This window comes from Zeus faber, assembly GCF_960531495.2.
Source record: "Zeus faber genome assembly, chromosome: 1".
NCBI lineage: Eukaryota > Metazoa > Chordata > Actinopteri > Zeiformes > Zeidae > Zeus > Zeus faber.
Window position 1 is genome coordinate 15,891,373 of NC_137193.1, and position 22,728 is coordinate 15,914,100.

The 22,728-nt window shown below is 44.6% G+C and overlaps 3 protein-coding genes across 4 annotated transcripts in view; 1 reads left to right on the plus strand and 2 right to left on the minus strand.

The window, feature by feature from the left end:
• Positions 1–4,096: 4,096 nt before the first annotated feature.
• On the minus strand, positions 4,097–10,047 carry commd2 (COMM domain containing 2). 2 transcript variants are annotated; one of them, XM_080013267.1, is made up of 6 exons: positions 9,930–10,047; positions 9,674–9,751; positions 8,585–8,667; positions 7,180–7,254; positions 6,254–6,352; positions 4,097–5,048 (listed from the first exon to the last, which is right to left on the minus strand). In XM_080013267.1, the coding sequence occupies exons 1-6, from the start codon at positions 9,994–9,996 to the stop codon at positions 4,848–4,850; spliced, it is 603 nt and encodes a 200-aa protein (XP_079869393.1). In that variant the 5' UTR covers positions 9,997–10,047; the 3' UTR covers positions 4,097–4,847. The 2 variants fall into 2 exon arrangements, with proteins under 2 accessions (XP_079869393.1, XP_079869394.1); XM_080013268.1 differs by lacking the exon at positions 9,674–9,751 and having other exon boundaries at positions 9,930–10,034.
• A 743-nt stretch (positions 10,048–10,790) lies between these two features.
• ddx10 (DEAD (Asp-Glu-Ala-Asp) box polypeptide 10) lies at positions 10,791–14,778 on the minus strand. The gene is made up of 3 exons (XM_080009157.1): positions 13,412–14,778; positions 12,004–12,362; positions 10,791–11,961 (listed from the first exon to the last, which is right to left on the minus strand). The coding sequence occupies exons 1-3, from the start codon at positions 14,759–14,761 to the stop codon at positions 11,121–11,123; spliced, it is 2,550 nt and encodes an 849-aa protein (XP_079865283.1). The 5' UTR covers positions 14,762–14,778; the 3' UTR covers positions 10,791–11,120.
• Positions 14,779–15,838: 1,060 nt separating this feature from the next.
• Positions 15,839–22,728, plus strand: part of szt2 (SZT2 subunit of KICSTOR complex) — a gene marked incomplete at its 5' end in the record, with an annotated part of 88,124 nt that continues 81,234 nt past the window's right edge. The window contains 7 exons of the mRNA XM_080009282.1: positions 15,839–15,862; positions 16,988–17,113; positions 17,938–18,111; positions 20,427–20,597; positions 21,376–21,498; positions 22,087–22,249; positions 22,598–22,704. Of these exons, the coding sequence (XP_079865408.1) occupies positions 15,839–15,862; positions 16,988–17,113; positions 17,938–18,111; positions 20,427–20,597; positions 21,376–21,498; positions 22,087–22,249; positions 22,598–22,704 (888 nt within the window). The remainder of the gene's footprint in view (positions 15,863–16,987; positions 17,114–17,937; positions 18,112–20,426; positions 20,598–21,375; positions 21,499–22,086; positions 22,250–22,597; positions 22,705–22,728) is intronic.

A 22,728-nucleotide genomic window follows, 5' to 3' on the forward strand; every position in this document is an offset into this window, starting at 1 on the left:
GCCGGACCGAGCGAGAGCGCCCGCGAGGTCTCTCCCGGCCTTATCCTTGAAAGCACGACTCGGCGAGACGGGCGCCGTTTAGCCCGTCTCGCTTTCAGAATTGTTAACAACAGCGAACCCATTGTTATTGTTTTTCTCTTTGCATTTCATTGTTTCATGTACATGTTTAGCTTCCCAGAAAACGTCCTTTTCCCAGCTCAAGCACTGAAGCCTTATTTTTCATCACCCATGACACATGCATGACACATGCATGACTTGTGAAGGGGGGGTAATGTGACGGGCCGAAACATTTCACCCTAAAATGGCCGCCACACAAAAAATATACTTAAATTACGATACAAATTCATAACGTAGTTATACGCAGTAAATAACATGATTTTTTTTTAATGAATGAATTGAATACATCAAATTTTTTTTTTTTCTCTATCTATTATCAGCGACTGGGTGGATAACACTGATCATCTGGTTCCAATGGCAGCTGTCAAGGGGTGGGATATATTAGGCAGCAAGTGAACAGTCAGTTGTTGAAGTTGATGGGTTGGGAGCAGGAAAAATGGGCAAGCGTAAGGATCTGAGCGACCTCGACAAGGACCAAATTGTGATGGTTAGACGACGGGGTCAGAGCGTCTCCAAAAAGGCAGGTCTTGTGGGGTGTTCCCGCTATGCAGTGGTTAGTACCTACCTAAAGTGGTCCAAGGAAGGACAACCGGTGAACCGGCGACAGGGTCATGGGCGCCCATGGGCTCATTGATGCACGTGGGGAGTGAAGTCCAGCCCGTCTGGTCTGATCCCACAGAAGAGCTACTGGAGCACAAATTGGTGAAAAAGTTAATGCTGCTATGATAGAAAGGTGTCAGAACACACAGTGCATCACAGCTTGCTGCGTATGGGGCTGCGTAGCCGCAGACCGGTCAGAGTGTCCATGTTGACCCCTGTCCACCCTCGAAAGCTCCTACAATGGACATGTGAGCATCAGCACTGGATCGTGGAGCAATGGAAGAAGGTGGCCTGGTCTGATGAATCACGCTTTCTTCTACATCATGTGGATGGTCGCGGTTAGGGTCCGATCCGATGGAGCATCTGTGCGATGTGCTGGAACAACAACCCAGATCAATGGACGCCCCACCTCGCAACTTCGAGGACTTAATGGATCTGCTGCTAATGTCTTGGTGCCAGACACCACACGACACCCTCAGAGGTCTTGTGGAGTCCTTGCCTCACCTATTGTTTTTGTTCGGATTTCTATAACTATCTTTCTCCAAGGCATTTTTCCAACTGAACGTGTCTGGCGCACAGCAACTGCCAAACCCACGGACATGAATGTGTCGTTGGATTTTCGTGGTCAAAGTTTGGCCCACATCGATGTACTGTTGCTGATGTACCGGAAGAAGGCGAAAGTTGGCGGAAAAATAATCGTGATCATCATTTCAGCCATAATCATGTAGCCCCACATCAGAAAGATAAACGTAATTTGTCGCGGCATAGGAAACCCAACAACAGCCGCAAACAGCACCCGATCATAGAATGACGCTGTAACTAGGCTGGAACAAATTCACTCCTGCAGTCACAAAACACACCGGAACACAGCGCCAGAGCACACTCATCCACTGAACTTTAATGAAGGTCAGACTATATTACTGCCTGTAGCTATATTATTTATTATTATTCATTATTATTATTATTATTATTATTGTTATTATTATTGTTATGATAATAATAATAATTTTATATATATATATATATATATATATAGAGAGAGAGAGAGAGAGAGAGAGAGATATTCTCTTTGAGAAACAAATTAATTTGCAATTATCTATTAGATTATTTCCAAACAGTCATGATAAAAACATTTCCAGTTACTCATTACGCAACTCTGTGACTTATTAAGCAACATAAAACATCAGCACTGAAATAAAGAACAACAGAATGTTCTTTGGAAGCTGTCATTGATCTATCTGTCGATCTATCTATCGGTCTATCGAATGATCTACCTATCAATCTGACTATCTGTCTGTCTGCCAGTCTGTCTGTCTCTTCTATCCACAGTATCTATCTCAGTGTTTCTTAGCGTATGTCCATGAGTCTGTGGGAACAGTTGACACGGCCAAAAGCTCAGCTGACACATGACACAGACTTCGACACACCCCACCCCACCCCACCCTGCCACACACACACACACACACACACACACACCCTCCCCCAATCCTGAGAAACCCACCTGTCCCTTCCCTCTAGACCCCCTGACCTCTCTCTCTCTCTCTCCCACTTTAGTCTCTCACACACTCCTACATTCCCTCCTCTGCTGTCCATCTCTCCCTCCGTCTCCTTTCTTTCCTCAGTCATAACCTTTTTAGTTGCGTTCTCTAAATCTGCGTCACACACCTACCAAAAACAAGACAAACAAGCTAAAGTGAAACCTCACTAATTAATATATATATACTGTGTGTGTGTGTGTGTGTATGTGTATATATATATATATATATATATATATATATATATATATATATATACACACACACACACACAGAATATGTACATATATATATACACAGTATATATACATTGTATATATACATATATATACATATATATACACTGTATATCATAATGATGCAATGATGATACATTTAATAGTGCTTCTTTAACTCAGGAAACCTGCATGCTGTTATTAGCATCAGAAGTTGACAGAACAGTGCTAGTACAAAAAATACGTAGGTACAAAATAAAAACTTAATAGTATAAAGCATATAGTGCCAGTACGGTTGTACTGTAATGGTAATGTGTGAGTGGTAGTAACAGTAATGGCATTAAAATAATACTACCAGTAATACTAATAATAAGGATAATAGTATTAACAACACTAACAATTATAAAAACAACAATAATAATAAATATAGCTGCAGGCAGCAATGCGCTGGGTCCAGGTTAGTTGCGTTAGTCACAAATGACAGTTTTAAACACAGAATCACTTCCTATTGAGCCGAATTACAATTTCCCAAGTTCCAACGGAACACCACATCAGCTTCTGCTGTGGTGATCGAAGCAACCAAATTTAGTAGGAAGTCCTAGACTGAGGTCATGGGAGGACTCGTCCGCTCCTTCCGTCTGGTCTTGGTACTCGTCTTAGTCTAGATAGAACTGGTCGACCTGGAGGCCAAGCCCATTAATCCCCAAAATAAACCTGCCTCTGACCAGGTTTAATTCAAGCCTTCACTTAGACCTAGATTGCTTCTAATCTTCCTTCTGGAAAACAGATTTTTTTTATTAACCAAGAACAGGTCAAGTCCGAGACTATTTTATACCGCGGCCGAGAAAGGCCATTTCAGTTAGTCCGGATTAAAAGTGCGACTTAAGTCTAAGATTAGGACAAATCCGTGTCTTCCAAAACACCACTAAACGTCTGGTTTATCCCCGGCAGTGAGATTGGGTACTGAGCATTTCAGGATGTGTGTGTTGCCCACAGAGCGTGCTTGAGCCAGGCACTGCGGCCCCAACGCTGCATTCTTCGCATCTCAAAGTAAACAGGGGAGTTCTGCCCAGCTCTGGGGAGCCCCGCGGCCATAAACAGTCACGTTGAGCAATAAAGTTATTCTGGTATATATTTACCCATCTATATACTAAAACAGTTCACAGTTAAATGGGTAGATATCTGTCCAGTCAAAAACTTTATTGACAAAAATGCCACCGACAGGGGAGTTGAAGTTCACTTGTGATTTTACACGCGCTCCAAACAGGAAGTGACTTCAGAAGACAAAAGCCGGCAACAGGACAGAGAGGAAGTGACACACAGGAGGCACCTGTCCCAAAATTCCCTCTGGGCGCACTTGGTGACCTCAGCAGCGTGCGTGTGATAATACGAAACACTTGGACCAAAACAACACGCACGTTCTTGAGGAACTCATTACATTCTGGTCTCCGGGGATATTGAGTCAATGTTTTCGCTCTCTCACGGTTCTACCCGCAGCCATTTTTGGAGGATGTTGAGCATCACTCATCGAAAGCACTGAGATCAGATCCTTCTGCGGCACAAAAAATGTTTGACCGGCCATGTTAGCCTCGCAATGGAAACCCAAACAGAGAGAGCAACAACCTGGAACCTTCTGTATTGGTTTTATCTATTAGTCAGACGTGATTACATCATACGTGTTTTTATAAAAAATGTTGAAAAAAAAAAAAAGGCATTACAGTGGAATATTGGCATTTACAGTATAATTTCCTCTGGCACACATTTATTTCCATGACAACACAGGGTGATCACACATCCTATGGCCTTAGTGGCAATTTCTACCGTACCCGACCGCCTGCCGTTGATGATTTTGGCTCAACTCAACACGGACCTTTTAGCTTTAGCTTCTTAAATGTCACTTCTTCAGCATTGCAGGCACACTCAAGATACTCTTCCACCTTTTTGTTCGGGTCAGTCTGTAAACTAAATGAAAGTCGCCACAAGCCATCACAGAGCTTTCGTATAATTAGTTAATTCTAATATTATTAAGTACATTAATTAGGAACTAAAGGCAGAAGGACTGCTCGGACACAGCTGTACATAGCATATGCAGGTAGACCCAGAGAGCTGTGCGGGCTTACGATCAGATTATTCTCTTTCTGCTTGGAGAAACCGAGAACAGAACGACCACGTCGGTGGTACTTGATGAGTGGTGTAAATGCAACACCGATTGTTTGAGAATAGTCGTCCCCCCCCGACGATGTTCCGACCAAGGAAACCCCTTTTCCACATCTTCAAGGGATCTGAGCCGGCACCCTGGGGAGCCATATTCATTGTCACGCAGGGGGTTTCCCCCGTCCGAAAGTGAGGGAAGGTTTTTCAGCCTGGGGGAGGGGGGGGGTTATTTGATGTTGCGCAGGATGCGGCGCGCGTGGTTGGTCTTCATGGAGGCGAGGGCGGCCTCGAGCGTGGACACGAGGTGCAGCAAGGTGGAGGGGTCGGTCTGGAGGAGCCGTGCGCTCTGCTCGCCGCCGGCCGTGTCCAGGAGCAAGCGCATCGTCACCACAGGGACAACCTGCTGACGGAGGGAGCGGCTCGCCAGCTGCAGGGGGAAGGAGAGGAGAGGGGATTTACGTTACAAATGTATTTGAATTACAAAACCAGGTGCCGCCAAAACAGCTCTGACCCGTGGAGGCATGGACTCCACAAGAACTCTGAAGGTGTCCTGTGGCATCTGGCACCAAGACGTTAGCAGCAGATACTGTAAGTCCTTGAAGTTGCGAGGTTGGGTCTTCATGGATCGACTTGTTGTTCCAGCCCATCCCACAGATGCTCGATTGGATCGGACCCTAACCCCGACCATCCACATGATGGAGAAGAAGCTGGATTCATCAGACGAGGACACCTTCCATTGCTCCATGATCCAGTTCTGATGCCCATTGTAGGAGCTTTCAGCGGTGGACAGGAGTCAGCATGGACACTGACCAGTCTGCGGGCAACGCAGCCCCATACGCAGCAAGCTGTGATGCACTGTGTGTTCTGACATTAATAAACCCATGGGCGCCCATGACCCTGTCGCCGGTTCACCGGTTGTCCTTCCTTGGACCACTTTTGGTAGGTACTAACCACTGCATAGCGGGAACACCCCACAAAACCTGTCGTTTTGGAGATGCTCTGACCCAGTCGTCTAACCATCACAATTTGGTCCAAGGTCGCTCAGTTCCTTATGCTTGCCCATTTTTCCTGCTTCCAACACATCAACTTCAAGAACTGACTGTTCACTTGCTGCCTAATATATCCCACCCCTTGACAGGTGCCATTGGAAGGAGACAATCAACCTTATTCACTCCACCTTACAGTGGTTTTAATATTGTGGCTGATCAGTGTCCATCCAGCTATACACTGAAACAGTTTATAGTTCCTACGACATGAGTGCATTGTATCTGACCAATAACTGTCTTTCTAAAGCTTTCTAAAGGTATTTGTTTACTTTTTGAAATAAATGGGTACATAGCCGTAAACATTGTCAAAAATGTTGACAAAATCGCCACTGACAGAGTTAATATATATATATATATATATATATATATATATATATATATATATATATATATATATATATATATATATATATATATATATATATATATATATATATATATTTTTTTTTTTTTTGAAGAACTGAATATCAAGAAACCCACCACTAGTCCCACTTTACTTCCACTATACCAATTTTGCTTTACATCTAAACGGGGTAAACGTAAACAGTAAATACACCTTTCTCTGATACACACACTTTGCACCCACCTGAACATCAAGCCTCCACTCCAGGTTGTGGTAAGACGGTAGACTGGGTGCCAGCTGAGTCTGGATGTTGCGGATCTCATTGCGGTTCTCCAAGTAGAGCTGAAATGTGACAAGATGGTGCTTCACGTTCTACATGTCCTAAAAGAGCATCGAGATTGTCTGGAAGAAGGAGCTAGATTCTCTATTTGTTCCTCCCCACTTGTGTGTAATCTGTTGGCAGTCCCCCCCCTCCTTCAAATTTTACTGTATTATCCGGTATCTGGCATGCCCAAAATGAGCACAAACAAAAGAGTTCTGTGGGAACAGGTATCATGATATTACACTATATAACTGAAATAACTGGGTATGTGAAAGACTGGAATAGGAAAAGAGTATCTTTGCTGCTTTCGTAATTGATTGCAAATAAATTAAAACACTTTCTTCTTCGATTTCTTTTTTTGTAATCAACTGAATGTCAACAAAAAAACCCCTGAGTCTATATTTTGAGTTAATTTCTCCCCTCACTGCAACCTTTTAGTCTCCCAGGTAGACATACTGATGTCACCTATGAGATGAGCATTTCACAATAGAGCTTAATAATATAACAAAATTAATCGCATATCGCACAGACGGTCAAAACAAGCATTTCACAGTTGTATAAACTGTGTATCATCCTTCAGCTTTCAGTCAAAAATATGAAATCTCCTACATTTTACAGAGCTTTGATGATGGGAACCTCTACTGCAAAAATGAATACTAAACTAATTTAATATACTGAGGCATAAGTGTAAGCCAGTAAGTTTAAGTCTCTCTTTTCTAGATGGCCAATGCAATCTGTGCAAACTCTGACCGAAAAAGTGGAATGCACCTTTATGACTGGGACATAGGTTTGATTGGGTTAAACGCTGCACCCGCCGGGATAACAGAAATTGACCGGGAGAACTCACCTGTAAAAGTATCTGGTTAAGCTCTTTGCTGAAACCCAAAACCAACACAGAGTCCTCGAAATCTACTTCCGAGATCTGCACACAGAGGCAAAGGGACTCAGGAATTAAGGGACACAGAATGCTTTTGCATAAAGACAAATTATTTACATTTTGTTTTTACAAATGACATCCTAGAGCAGGGGCCGGGAACCTCTTTGGCTGGGAGAGCCATAAAAGCCAAATATTTCGAAATGTATTTCCTTGTGAGCCATATAATATATAATATAATATTTAATAAAATTGAATGCAACTTCAATTGCGTGCATCTTTAAAGTAAGGCATACATTTTTAATGTATAACACATCTCTTAAAACACAACTTAAAAAAGCGCTATATATATATATATATATATATAATACATTTCTCTTTATTCTTCTTAAGAATATTGTTGTTATACTGTAGCTAACCAATAATAAATGAAATACTTTTCACCATCAATGCAACTTGTGGTGCTGCATGGTTTTGCTGGTGGCCTTGTAGTCTGCTTCATACGTAGTGAGGTTAAGCTTCATGCTGCGTTGAGGCTTCCATCAGTTCAACGTGAGCGTAGGTTGCTCTTAATGTTTCTCAGATGCCAGAAAGACTGCTCACATGCGTATGTAGAGCCAAACATGCTCCATACAGCAATACTCACACGCTGCATTGTGTGCTATGTGACGGGAAGCTCGTTCCAAGTTTTAAGAATCACCTGGTCTTCAGGTTCAAGTTCAAGAGATTATTTGTCACATACATATTGAAGTTTTTTCCATTTCCGTCCACTTGTGTTCAGCTGATTGGTCCGACTGGAGGCAGGGAGTTCTTAATGTTTGTTTGTCTTACAGAGGGGATCGGCGCACGGGCTCCTAAGCAGCCCAGCAGTGGAACGCTATTCCTCCTGCGCCCAAGAGGATCATTATTATCCACAATTATTATGATAATCCTCAGTAATATATGTAATTGTGGCCTGCGTGCCACATATTGAAATGAACAATAAAACTCTCGCCATGTGGGCGCACCACGGCCAGAAAGACTCCGTCCCCCTTCCTAAACCCTCACCTGTGGGCAGAGACTCCCACAAGTGGCACCTGAGCAGAGACCCGGGAGGGGCAGGGCGCCGAGTGAAAGGCCCCCGGAGTCTTTCTGTGGCCCGCAGCCGGTGCTTGACTACGATAATACGAACATTTTAATTTTTCTTACCTGTTTTACTTTAAAATGACACGGAATAATTATTTATTGCTTGTTAATTGTGATGAAACATTTTAGCTCAAAATTGTCTGCGAGCCATGTACCGTCATTGAAAGAGCCATAATTGGCTCGTGAGCCATAGGTTCCCGACCCCTGTCCTAGAGGATCTATAAGCAAATGTGTAGAAGTCGCATTTCCTCACCATTAGTTTGGAGCTCTCTGTCAGCAAAAACATCAGCCCCTCGACTCCGTGCTGCACAGTTTCAATGGGAAAGTTGAGCTTTCCTTGAAAACACAACCACATTGGTGACTAAATGAGTAATATTGGGATTACGTAGAGAATGGCAGCACTGATTTGGATCATCCCCCAACACTTCCTGTTCACGGGGTGGTGGCGACACGTAAATCAGATTTGAGCACTTGGTGACTTGGGTGTATACCTTCATTATAACTATCTCGAATTACTATTCTTAACTGTCATTATTTATTACTTACAAAGTTTGCAATTTATGCATTTATTTGCATCAATATTTTGTATTTCAACGATTCAAAATCAGTGCAAATGACCTGCGGACAAATTCAACGGGTTCTGAAAACTAGGGACGCACCGATTGTCAAATTCTCGGCCGATACCGATGTTTAACAATTTGGCCGATAGCTGGTGCCGAGGTTTTCCGAGTTCCCATGAACACAGCAGTACTTCCCGCCTGGAGCGCTGCAGAGAGCCGGTCTCTCGGAGAAAAATAATAAAAAATAAATAAAATGCTAAACTGGGTCACCAAATATACTTTGGCGACCATTAATATACCTGGGGCAGCCCGCACAGGTAACTATGCGTGGCAAACGTTGGATAATCATTGGCCACTGCCATCGGCGAACGCCATCTTATTTGCCGATAGGCCGATGGCGGTCAACGCGGCGATTTACAGCCTATTCCGATGCGTGGCCGATAAATCGGTGCATCCCTCCTGAAAACAAAACCGTGGGAAACAAAAGAACAAAAACGACGTTCGAGCGAACTCTCACTGTCCACCATCCAGCATCACGTGACTTGGACGCCGTTCCCTACTTTATGGAGCGCCGGTCTGTACGAGGCAGGACACCTGGCAAACTCGCAGCTCCTGACGTTGCGGCGGTTTCAAAATCAAGCCGCCCAACAATACAAGCCGCCGAGCGTGCTCGCCATTTGTATTCGCGGACGTGCGCGGCGGAAGCTGCGACTCGGCCGCTGAGCCCCAAAGCCGCCGACACGGACGACACCCCCCTCCGCGTGGAGACCGGTTTCACCTACTGGCAGCCCCGTCGTAGATCTTGGCGTTGATCCCCCGCTTCAGGAACTCCACCGCGATGCGGCCGAACTCCGCCACCACTGGTGACGAAGAGCGACATTCGGGAGGTTTTTATCCTTCATCTTGAGCACTAATGGCGCGTATGGGTGCGAACCGTAAAGAGGCAACTGTCGTTTACACAAGCGCCACATGAAACGGGGAAACGTCTAAATAACAATTGTAATGATAATAATAATAATAATCATAAATCAGTGTTACCTGCGGGATCCACCTTGGGCAGAAACGCCAGGTGTTCTTTGTATTCGTCGGACAAAACCAACAACATTCCTGCGGCAGCTGCTTCTCAGGTTTACGTCTTTTAACAACCCGAGCCGGCGTCACGAGTCACGTGACAGCAGACGAGTGTCCCCCCGCGTACAACCGTCCGTGTGGAAACACGGACGGACGCGTCCGTTTCCGAGAGACAGCAGGCGGATGGGGATGTCATTGGGAGTATTTTATTTCTAAAAGTTCGATACAAAATTACGTTTTTTTTATTTATTTTATTTTATTTAAAGTGTAGTGGAATAATAACCTTTGTTGTTAACTTCTGCAGATGGGACGTGCAAAATGATATTAAGCAAGAAATCAGTTTGTCTCCAGGAGGGAGTTTGTTTGGCATGGGACTTACCCAAAATAAATGACTGGAAGTTGTGTCTGGCATATTCTGAATCTTCGGATTAGAGGTTTATTTTCCAGATCATTGGGCGTGATCGACGTCTTCGTGTGTGCACACATATTCTAAATTGTATGTTACGATGTACAATCTTTTTTTCTTCATTTTACACCGAACACATCAACCAATTCCATTCCTTGATCAAGCAATGCTGAAATATTAGTATAGTGTCAGCAAATCAATTAAGTTGCAAAATATTGGCTTTTCCACTTTTCCCATGAGCCGGTGTGGAATAAAATCAGTCTGCAGAACAAGAAGAAACTTGTTTTTCAAAGTGTTGGCCTGTTTGGTCCAGGTGTTCATATTAATTTGAAATAAAAGTCATTCATTCTATGTCATCATTTTCATTTCATTTGTCAGAGTTATATTTAACACAACAAAGGAATATACACAAAGGTAGAGAGTTTAATATTTTGCATGAAATTCATCGGATTTGGTAACATGACACTAAACAAAAACACAATTTATTTGATTATAGAGCTTAGAGTAAGTGTTCATCTCGTTTTATCCTGTGACACTAATGCAAAACAATTAATATACAAATTGGAAAAACATGCCATTGCCATGGTTTTTAACTTGAGTCTCAACGGTGTAGAATACAAAAGTGACCGACGGCTTTTTGTGTTAAAAAACTTGTACTTAACTTAAAGTGTGTTTGATGGTATTGCCATTTATACTAGACATAGAAGAGAGAGGTTTGTATTCTAGAACTTAAACCCTATTTTCAGACATGTCTAGTGCCGGCCCCCCAGTAAATGCAGGACCAGCTCCTCGTCCTCGGCCAGGGAGAGTCCTGTATCAAGAGACTGGGCCCTTTTTGGGTTAATGACATGCTTCGCCTTTGTCCTCTTCCTCTCCGGCAACCCCTCGTTCTCCTCCTCGCTCGTCTCGTGGCTGCGTTTATCTGACCGGCCCAGAGGCGCGTTGCTGCTTTCCTCCCTCTCAACTTTATCTGGATCGGGCAGGGTGCTAGGGTCGAACTCCTCCTTGTCGCTGTCGCTGGCCAGGTACGCCATCACCTCTTCCTCCTCCTCCTCCTCCTCCTCCTCCTCCTCCTCGTCCGATTTCTCAGCCGGGCGCATGCTGGCTTCCCTCCTGGCGGCCCTGGCCTTCAGCCGCTGCTCCCGGTGTTTCTCCTTGATCCGGCGGCTATACTCCAGCTTATCGACCTCCTGGTCTTCACGCTTCAGCCTCTCCCTGGCCTTCTCCACGTTGATGCCCGCGCCTTCCTCCTCCTCCTCCTGTTTGTCGACCGCCATGCGCTGCACCAGCGGCCACTGCTGCACTGCGCCCCCTTCCTCGGTGAACATGATCTTGGTGTTGACCTGGAACTTCCTCTTGGCGATCTTCTTGGCCTCCGACAGCGTGGTCACCCTTTTCTTTTTGGGCTTGTCCGGGTCATCCTCCTTGTCCTCTGCACCGCTGCCCTCGTCCTGGCGTACGTGGAAGATGTCTTGCCTCTTCACCGTCAGCAGGTCCACTTCCCTTAGATCATCCTCATCGTCGCTGCGGTCTGCTCCCAGCAGCAGTGCAGATGCTCGTGTCTCCTCGTCGTCATCCTCCTCCTGCTGCTCCTCCTCCTCCTCCTCCTCCTCCTCCTCCTCCTCTTCCTCCTCATCATCCGGTTCTGTCTGCCTCTTCCCTGTGCCGGAAGCCTCGCCTCTCAGCTTCGCCTTGAAGCTCCTGAGTTCGTCCTCTTCCGCAGACGGCGGCTGGGGCTCCCTCCGGCCATCGGCCTGCTGCTGCTCCCTGACTTTGTTCAGGAAGCGTATGCGCGGCGCCACAGCGAGGCCGAGCGAGATCGAGTACTCCTGGAGCTTCAGTGCAAGCACGTTGAAGGTGTCCTTGTTCTTCATCAGGTGCACTGAGCGCAGGTAAGAGACGAAGCACCGCTGGGCGCGCTCCTTCAGCTCCATCTCCTGGGCGAGGAAGGCCTGCAGCTTCTGCTGCACATTCTGTTGTTTGTCTGGATTCACCTGCAGCAAACCAACAATCAAATAACAGGAAGGTTACTGATCGGTCATTATCTTGACTGACAGATCAACAACATTTGATGGTACAAAAGTGCACGTGTGTGTGTCTTTAAGTGTCTTTGTCTTGTTTCTGTATGGAGAATTGCTTTCAATCGAACTTGCACTTTATTTATGCCGAGTTCAGACTAGGTGCTTCTGGCCTGATTTTCTGGTTACCGACATGTTTTTGGAGATTGACGAGCAATGCTCCAGACCGGAGGAAAATCATAGTGCGCTCCTGTGAGCAACGAGCCTGTGGTGTGGTGTCATGACGCGATCCGATTAGCGACGCCGGCGAGATATCAAGCATGTTAAATAGCTGGTTGTGTTTGTATCGAGTCGGGAGTGACGCAACAAGCTACAGCCAATGATAGCAGACATGGGTTGACGGGGGGAGGGGAGGAGTCAAGAAGGAAAGACAGGAGTGTATGGAGCAAAGGCAAGAGACACACAACATACCTTACTATTTTTCGTTAGGTTTTAAATATATTTCTTATTTAAATTCTGCTTTTATTAGTTTTGTGTTTTTTACAGTGATCAAGAATAAATAAAAAAATAAGTAATCCTGTCCCGCACTTGCTATTGGGTCACTTCTTGTGTCACTTCTCGTGTGTGTTTTTGTGACAAAACGCAGTTTGGAGACTCAACAGACTCGCCTGGGATTCCTCTGGTGAAAGATCTTGTAATGTGTGACCCCCTGTCACTGATCAGTCATGTAGTGTGTAAACCACAAGACTGCAAGATTCCCCATCACAAGACTGAAAGTTATGTAGTGTGAACAGTACAGTGATCTGACGACTTTGAAAGTTGTGTAGTGTGCCCATGGCATTAGGAACAAAAGTCACTCCTCTGCCAATAGTTTATTATTGCAGCAACATAGACCTTCATCAGTGTGGACGTCCTTTCTTCCTTGTGTGATTTAAAAAAAAAAAAAAAAAAAAAAAAGGGTTTTTTTGCATCACAACATTTATCATGGCAGAATTATGTGCATGTTGTGAACATATAAATCTCACCTGGATCTTGTTGATCGGAACCTTCTTGTCCTGGAGCTGGGCGGTCATGCCCTTTTCCTCGGACGGCAGCAGCACCAACAGGGCTTCCCCTCCCTCCTTGTACCGGGCCGTGCGGCCCACGCGGTGGATGTAGGTGTCTGCATCTTCAGGACAGTCGAACTGCAGCACCCAGTTGACCGCAGGGAAATCCAGCCCCCTGGCGGCAATGTCGGTGGCGAAGAGCACAGCGTTCGTCTTCCTCAGGAAATCGTTGTAGACGTCCATCCTCTTCATTTGCTGCTGCTTGCCGTGCAGAGCCAGCACCGGCATGCCCGGACGCAGACGACAGAACACCCTGAACAAGTACTGCACCTCCTTGCAGCAGGCAAAGAAGACAATGATCTTCTTCTGCAGGTGGCTCCGGATGAAGGAGAAGAGTAAGTTGACTTTCTGGTGGAGCTCGCACACCACGTAACTCTGCTCCAGCGTGGCCGGCGTGCTGAACCTGGCCTTCTCGTGCACCCACACGTACTCGGGGTCCTTGAGGCTGAGGCGAGCCAGGTCTTTCACCGATTTGGTCTGTGTGGCGGAGAACAGCAGTGTCTGCCGCGTTTTGGGGAGGTTCTCCACGATGGCGTTGAGGGTGTCGGCAAAGCCCATGTCCAGGATGCGGTCTGCCTCGTCCAGCACCAGCATGTGCAGATCGGAGGCCCGGAAGGCGGCGGTCTCGTCCATGTGCTGCAGCAGCCGCCCAGGGGTGCAGACGACGATATTGGTCATATGGATTCTCCCCGACTCGGTCTTGAGGTCTTTCCCGCCGATGATGAGTCCGGCGGAGAACTCGTGGTTCCGGCCGATCTTGCGGAGCACCTCGAAGGTCTGGTAGGCCAGCTCCCTGGTGGGGGAGATGATCAGGGCACCCAAGCCATCCATGGCAGTCCACTGGTGTCTAAATAAACACTCCAAGACGGGGATGAGGAAGGCTAAGGTCTTACCAGAGCCGGTCTTAGCGGCCCCCAACACATCTTTCCCCTGCAATGCGAAGCCAACGGTCTGCTTCTGGATCTCCGTGGGTTGCCTGTACTGCGCATCCTGCAGACCCATCAGGGTCTTCCTGGAGATGGGGAAATCGGAGAACTTCACGACCTCCTTGATGTCGATCTGATCGTACCTGCTGACAAGTATGTCGATGTCCTCCCTCTCAAACTGCCACTCGGGCTTCGATCTCGCTTTCCTCGCGCGCTTGACTCGCTCTTTCGTCTTTTCGTACTTTTTCTTCCATTTCTGGAAGTTTTTGACGGGGTCGTCGGTCGCCTTTATCGTCAGCACGCTAGTTTTGCGCAGGACCGCCTCGGAGTCCTCCTTCCCCATGGTTTTAATCGAAAACGAGACGAGAACTGGAGGAACTAATACACCCCAACCCCCCGAAAACAGCGTGGAAGTTCAGCAGGGGCGACGCTGCTGGCTGTCGCGTAAAAAGTGGCGTCACGAACACGTGACATTGGAATCGCTGTCAGATTGTTGTTTACGCTGCGGATTTCCGCACTGATAGTAAACCAAGCATATCCAGATAAATAATGACATCTTCTCTAATAATACAAAATGGAATATACTTTAATTCATTGTATTTGTTATTTGTTGAAAGAAAAAAAAAAAACGAGTCTGGACGCACGCCGTACCGGAAATAAATAGCATTGCAACACGAAACAGTGTCCGTATTGAAACGTGAAGCTAAACCCGCCTCGTTACTCTTACGCCTTCTAAAGTTTGACACGATTAAACGTTTGGATTATGTCGCCGAACGAGTTTAATAAGCGACTAAAATAATAACAGCAGTGGGGAAACGTGTAGCTTGTAGTCGCGTAAAAGTGACGTGACTTTAACCAAGATGTCTGCAGCCGGACCCTTCTCGATTGAACACGTGATATTGTAATAGCCCTCGTGTAATAATAATCCCAAAAATATCCAGATAAAGAATTACAAATACACTGGGATAAACTCAAATGTGATTTATTTAAATTCGTTGTATTTGTTGTTTGTTAAAAGAAAGGGGGGGGGGCAGCTTGGACTCACTCTCGTACCGGAAATAAACAACGATTCCACCGCTAAACTCTGTCCGTGTAGAAACGTGATCGTAAACCTGTTTCGTTTCATTCTCGCGCCTCCCGAAGTTTGACACAGTTAACGTTCGAATTCCATCGCCGAACAACGCGTTCGAGAAGCGACCGCGCTGTGAGAAAAAGGCCACCGCGGCAGAGTCAATCAGCCAACTTGGCAAACAGACACTTCCGGGTCAGATTCGGCGTCGCGAAATCAACAATGTAACCCGTGCTGTGCAGCGCGGTCACCAGCCTCGAATGGTGTTTACGCAGAAAGTCCAGGAGCAGACGCCGCCGCGAACCCCGTCCCGGAATCACCGTCTCACCTGCGAGTTATGCTACACAAGGCATGGCAGAAAGACAGGACAATGAGGTATCTCCATCATATCGACATCCCCGTGGCAGTGCGTAGTCGAAACAACGGGCGTGCTTGTTTCCAGGTCATAATATTCGACCTGCTGACCCGAGGAAGTTAGTTATATTCTAACTTACTTCCTCGCCAATGCACCGCAGACGCCATGGGGCAGACGTGCGTTGTGGTTCGTGAATCGTCTGGAATCGAGACAACTTAGTCAAGTTGAGAAAGATTTGATACCTTGAAAACCCCATGTATGTAAAAAGCCCACGCATTAAGTCACCAAAACAAAACATCTGAATGCTGCGGGCAAAGTACTGGTGAATGTACTTACAAAGTCAGGTTTATTTCCATACCCCCCGACTCACAGTACAGGTACTCCTCACTTAGCGACCTACCAGTTAACGACTAGGGCCGTAACTCGGTCGTTAAGTGAGGAGTACAGCGTCACAGGGCTTGGGTCACATAGAAATCAACAGCATCCCAAACTCTTAACCTCTGACCCGGCAAGGAAAAAACACTTGCGGGGGAAATAAGAGCCCACAAAAGGAGGAGGAGGAGCGGGCGACACTATTATCATCGTATAACAAGTATTAGGTTGTATACTATATATTATGCGATGTTTAACGAGACAAAACACCTCCGGCAGTGGAGATGAGATGTGGGCCAGCGTCAGGACCAGTCCAGGGTGGTTGAGACTCCAGCCAGTCACCACAGATCTGTCCTGGCTTCACGTCCTTCTGTACAAGCCAAGACTTTAACAAATCAGCCACAAAATAAATCCAGAGACGATACAGGGTGTTGGACAGCTTGCACGATATGTATCCCTGAGATGTTTAATTTACATATGATTATGGATGTGTTTGGATGATAACTTTTGTATGTTCGATTTTGGGGTATTGATCGTAGGTAATTATTCTTATCTTTTTGTTACAGAGGGCTATAGCTCTGAACATAGACCCACTTAAGCAGTTTGGACGTTGCTGTATGTTTGTTGAGCTGAAAGTTGTTGTAAAAGTATTGTAAGGATGTTCATGAATCCATTTGCATGGGTATCCTTAAAATAATCCAGTCTGGCATGGCCTCCGGGTCTTATGGGAATTGCGTTCAGATTCATATAGTTTTTATTGTTTTCTTTTTAAGGTTGAAGAGGCCGATCAAATATACCTTCTGATGAAGGAGGAGTACAGGATCTCCAGAAACGTGCGCCTGGCTTGGTTCCTCGGTAAACTCAACCAAGTCATTTGGCCGGCTTCAAAGCCTGAACTGGTGGGTTACACCTGGCCCCCACACATTTGTTTTTATTATCTATTTAGTCAATTTTGCTAGAGATTTCTTCTTATATCCATGGACAGATAACCTATGCACGCAGTTACCGTATTAGAACACATTTATCATTAGAAATTAAAAATGCATGATGAAATAACATGACCAAATTCAAAAAATGCAGAATATCACACTGGAGGTAAATATGTTTTCATGTATATAAAAATTGTGTATGTAATGCTGTTTCTTACCAGGTCCTTGAGGTACTTGAAAATTCCTTGAAAATACCCATTTTTGTACTGAAGTCCTTGAAAAAAACAAACAAAAAACACAGTGGTCATTGAAAACCTGTGATATTCCCCCTGGTTTTGTTATTCAAATTGTACCATTATAATCACAACTCCTGCATCGCTTTTCTACCATTGATTATTCCAGGGAAATGTAAATTAATCCAGCATGGTTGGAAATATACACTTATAAAAGTAGATGTCAATGATATTAATAATAGATATATTAATATCAAATTTGACTAAAACTATATTATATTTTAATTGATGATCACATTTAAAATGGATGATATTTGTTTCATGTGATATTTTCCTTGAAAATGAAAAAATAGTGCCTGATAAAGTCCTTGAACGTCCTTTAATTTCATTTTTTAATGAGAGAACGAACCTTGTCTTTTATTCATGGACAGATTACTTGTGCAGTTATGGTATTACAACACATGCAGAACTCCCAAAAAATAACATGATCAAATTCAACGCGCAAAAGAACAATTCCCAGTGATTCACTGACTGACTTGGCGTTGGGCGCCTGTGTCGCAGATAAACTCTGAGAATGAGCTCGACCTGCTGAGCGTCTTGCCCAAAGGATGGCAGCCGGACCTGCCCCCGACCACGCGGCCCTGCGCGCTGGTGCCGTCCACCCGGGCCGTGTTCCTCGCCCGGAGGTACCGCTTCATCATCGAGCTGGACCTCAGCCCCTCCACCGGCATCGTGGTAAGGCCCACATATACTGTACCGGTCGTTCATTCAAGCCGAGGTTGAGCACACGATAATAGAAACATCAAGAGAGAATATTTCAAATGTTATCAATAGATCGATGGATAGATACATACATGCATACGTATATATTGTGTCTGTGTATATATACACATTCCATTCAGTCAAAAGACTGAATAGAATGTAGTAGAATGTAGTAGTAGTAGTCGTAGAATGTAGACGACTGATATTTTTAGACTTTTAAACCAAAAAACTCCCAAAATGAATGAACTTAAAAAACAATTGAATGTTGTTTCAAATTAAGCATATTTTATAGAGATTATTACTATTTTACATGTGTCTTCATGTCTGGTGTATTTTAATGGAAATTGATTCATAATAAAGTAATGGAATAAAAATATTTCAAAAAGAAAACGGCAATATATGGAAGAATTTTGAAATATACAATAAACCGGTTGACTGCACACAATAAAATATGACAATGTACCCAAAATCTAATGATAAACAGTATAAAAAAACAACTAATACATAACAGAAAAACAATACAAAATAGATAATAATTTCAAATAGAAGTGACCGAAAAAATTGATCGAGAAAATTTACTCATATACAAGAACGAAATAGAGCTAGCAGTGAACCAGAAAGATAGTAGGGGTAATAATAACAATAATAATGATAATAATAATAGCTTTATTTATATAGAACCTTTAAAAACACAGTTTACAAAGTGAAGAAAAAGTGAAAGTGAAAGAAATTAAAGAAGAGGGTTCAGATCATGAATTTTAAAGGCAATGGAACATTAATAAACAGGAATTAATGCATTAAATTGTAGCAGCGGATATAGAGACAAAATAAATAAATAGATACAATATGATAAATATAAATAAAAGGAAAACATTTAAATGAATAAGTAAGTTAAAAAAAACAACTCATATGGGGTCAACATATCTGTTATGTAGCTTGGAGTCAGACCCAGACGCGCTTTAAAAGTGATCGGTAAAATCTTAAAATCGATTCTGAACCGAACAGGGAGCCAATGCGGAGACGTTAGGATTGGGGTGATGTGATGTCGTCTTTCGGAACCGGTAAGAAGCCGAGCCGCTGCGTTGTGAAATAAATGGAGGCGAGAGAGGGACTTTTGGCTGATGACAGAAAGGAGGGAGTCACAGCAGTCTAGCTGTGAGAAAATGAGGCCGTGGATGATTTTTTTTCCAGGTTGTTCCTGTGTGATAGTATTCTTAAATGGTTCTCAGTTGAAGGACGCACGACTGGACAATTTTTTAAATTTGTTGTTCATAGTTTAGGTCAGAGTCAAATAGTACTCCCAAGTTTCTGGCAACAGACTTTACATTTGTGGACAGAGGCCACCCTCAATTTGACTGGTAGAATTTGGGGGAGTGAACAATATGATTTCTTATTTTGAATTATTGAGATGAAGAAAACACTGTGCCATCCAAATGTTGATATCATTGAGACAATCTACAACAGCAGCTCGGCTGTTTGGGTCACCAGGCCTCAGAGGAAGGTATATCTGAGTGTCGCCTGCGTAGCAATGAAAAGAGACATTGTGTCTTTGGGTAATTTCGCCAAGAGGCAGCACATAGATTGAAAATAAAATTGGACCTAAAATAGAACCTAGCGGTACGCCACAGGTAATGTGAGTTGTAGAAGATGGGTCGTTACCTATGGAGACCGCGAAGGCTCTTTCTAGAATGTAGGAGTGCAGTGCAGTGTCCTTGATGCCAACCCAGGGGTTAAGAAAGTCAAATAAAATGCCGTGATCTACCGTGTCAAAGGCTGCACTCGGATTTAGAAGAATCGAGAAGATCGCACTTTCTCCCCTGTCAGCTGCTCAAAGGACAGCGTTGGTTATTTTGAGGAGGGCAGTTTCTGTGTTCTGTAAAGCTCTAAAACCGGACCGGAATATCCCAAAGATGTTATGATGATACATAAAATACCACCTGACGAACCTACCATAAGAACAAAATTGGTAACCTTAACCTTTAACCCTCACCTGACAAGCAGGTCTTTCAACCCTCTTCCTCCAAAAACCTGGTACGACGCATTCTACATCCTGCTCGGAAGATATCAACCACTGCTTAAAAAGTGCTGAAAATAACACAGAAGATGTTTAAAATGTGATTTGTTTGCAATGTGAGCTTCAATAACGTCTCTATTGGGAGGTCGTAAACGACTGCAGCGTGCGGCTGGGGAGGAAAGAATTAATTTGCCGTCCTTGGTCTTCCTGCAGGATCACAACCACAAGGGTTTTTGTGTTTGTTTTCATCGATATGTCTTTTCCGTGTCTGCAGGACGACAGCACGGGGAAGCTGATGTTCGACGAGGTCTTCAACGCCCTGTCCCGGTGCCTCGCCGGGCTCGCGCGGCCGTTCAGGGTTCCCGGCACCAATCAGGTTTTCCAGCCCAAGATTTTCGTCACCATCCTGGCCTACTCCTCAGTCATCGGGCTCAGTTCCCACCAGGTAATTTGAGAAAATGCGGGGTAACTGGAATGTCCGTGACGAGTCGACTGGCGGTTATAATTGTTGAAAATGTGATTCGCATCCAAATAATGTTTTGTATGATGATTTAATGAATAAGCTCTTCTACTTTAGACTCCGAGCCAGAATGACTCTATTCCGGAAGGTGCCTTTACATGTATGAGTCATTTGTTGTGGTGATTATTGGTGCGTTATCTACAGACAACAAGAATAAAAAAGAAACTGGGAAATAAAATAATAATACAATAAAATAGAATTATAAGTATATTCAAAATTAAAATAAAATTTGCCAAATATACACAAATAGCCGACAAAAACTAAAATGAAACTAAATTAGAATTTGGGCTTTTGTAGTTGTTTTTATTCTCTTCTATATTCTGCTTATGTCCATTCGGTGGAAAACAATCGGCGTCAAAGTAAACAGTTTATGCTCGTTTATTTTTTGTTATATTTAGTCATAGATTCAGTTTGGAAGTTTGCCCTACGGCCTAAATAAGCTCAGGTTGAACGAAGGCTTTTTGTTTTCACTGACTTTCCACCGACTTGTCGACTTTAAAAAAATGCTCTTGTACATCTGTCTCAGTTGCCGCGTGTGTGCGTGTGTGTGTGTGTGTGTGTGTGTGTGTGTGTGTGTGTGTGTGTGTGTGTGTGTGTGTGTGTGTGTGTGTGTGTGTGTGTGTGTGTGTGTGTGTGTGTGTGTGAGAGAGCGATCGGCGAGGCGGGCCGTTAACGCTCTGATGTCCTTGCTTCCTCCCTGCAGGTGCTGGTGCAGGGCTGCCAGCTGGACCGCACCGACCTGGACCAGTTCCTGCATCACGTGTACCAGCAGCTCAGAGCGGTGGAGAACAACATCGCCGAGGTCCTGCAGCAGCAGCACGAGCAGGCAAACGCAATAACACTTTTTCGTCGGGGTTCTTACAGGGTCCTTGTGGTGCTTGAATTTTGTCCTCAGACATTTAAGTCCTGGAATACCTTGAAAGTAGCCCCTTCAACTGAAGTGCTTGAAAATTCCTTGAAACAGGGTTCTCACCAGGTCCTTCAGGTGCTTGAAGTGCTATTTAATTCTTAGACATTTAAGTCCTGGAATACATTGGAAATAGTGCTTGAAAAGTGCAATCGTGGAATACCTGTGACATTCCCCCTGGTTTTGTTATTCAAATCGTAATTTTAGGACATTGATTATTCCAGGGAAATGGAATTGGAAATACTCTTATAATAGTAGATGACAATACGATTAATAATAGATATATACCTATTATGACAATGAGACTAAGATTCACATTTAAAATCCATGGTATTTGTTTTACGTGAAGTCCTTGAAAATGAAAAAATAGTGCTTAAAAAAGTCCTTAAATTTCATTTTGTAATGCCAGAACGAACCCCTGATACATTTACATACGCAAGTTGACTCCATCGCTGCCGGTTTTAGGCCAAAGAACGCGTTCATTAAACGGATCTTTTTGCTATCTAGGCCGACAGGCCTTTCTCGAGCCCGGCGCCCGACGGCTACATCGCAGACAGCCAGCCCCAGAAGAAGCCGGGCGTTACTATGGTGACGGCGGATGTGGGGCTGGTCAGCATGGTGCGGCAGGGTATCCTGGCCCTTCAGCTGCTGCCTCCGAACTCCAGCGCAGGTGGGTTTCGACCGGAGCACTGGGGCTGTCGCCGCGCTCTCTTGTGAGAATTCTTTGCAAGCTCCGGCTAAGGTTTGCTGTCGTGAGCGGTTTCCGCCAAAAGATCCAGCGTCCTCTCCCGGGCATCAAATGAGGTCGGATATGGAAGGAAAGTAACTGATGTTATTGACAGAATTTAAATGAGATTATACAGTGTATAGGGTTTAATTTGGATATTTTCCGCCATAAAATTTAACCGTACATACAAGTTGTGTCCTTCGGGCTGAATCGAAAAGCCCACCGTCTCAACTCATTAACGTCTTGTTCACAGTACTCCAATAATTATTTGGGATTGTTTTTCTTTTGCAGGTATAATTATCATTACAGATGGAGTGACCAGTGTGCCTGACGTAGCGGTGTGCGAGACGCTTTTGAACCAGCTCAGGAGCGGAACCATCGCCTGCTCCTTTGTTCAGGTACGCGGCCTGGGTGTTTATGGT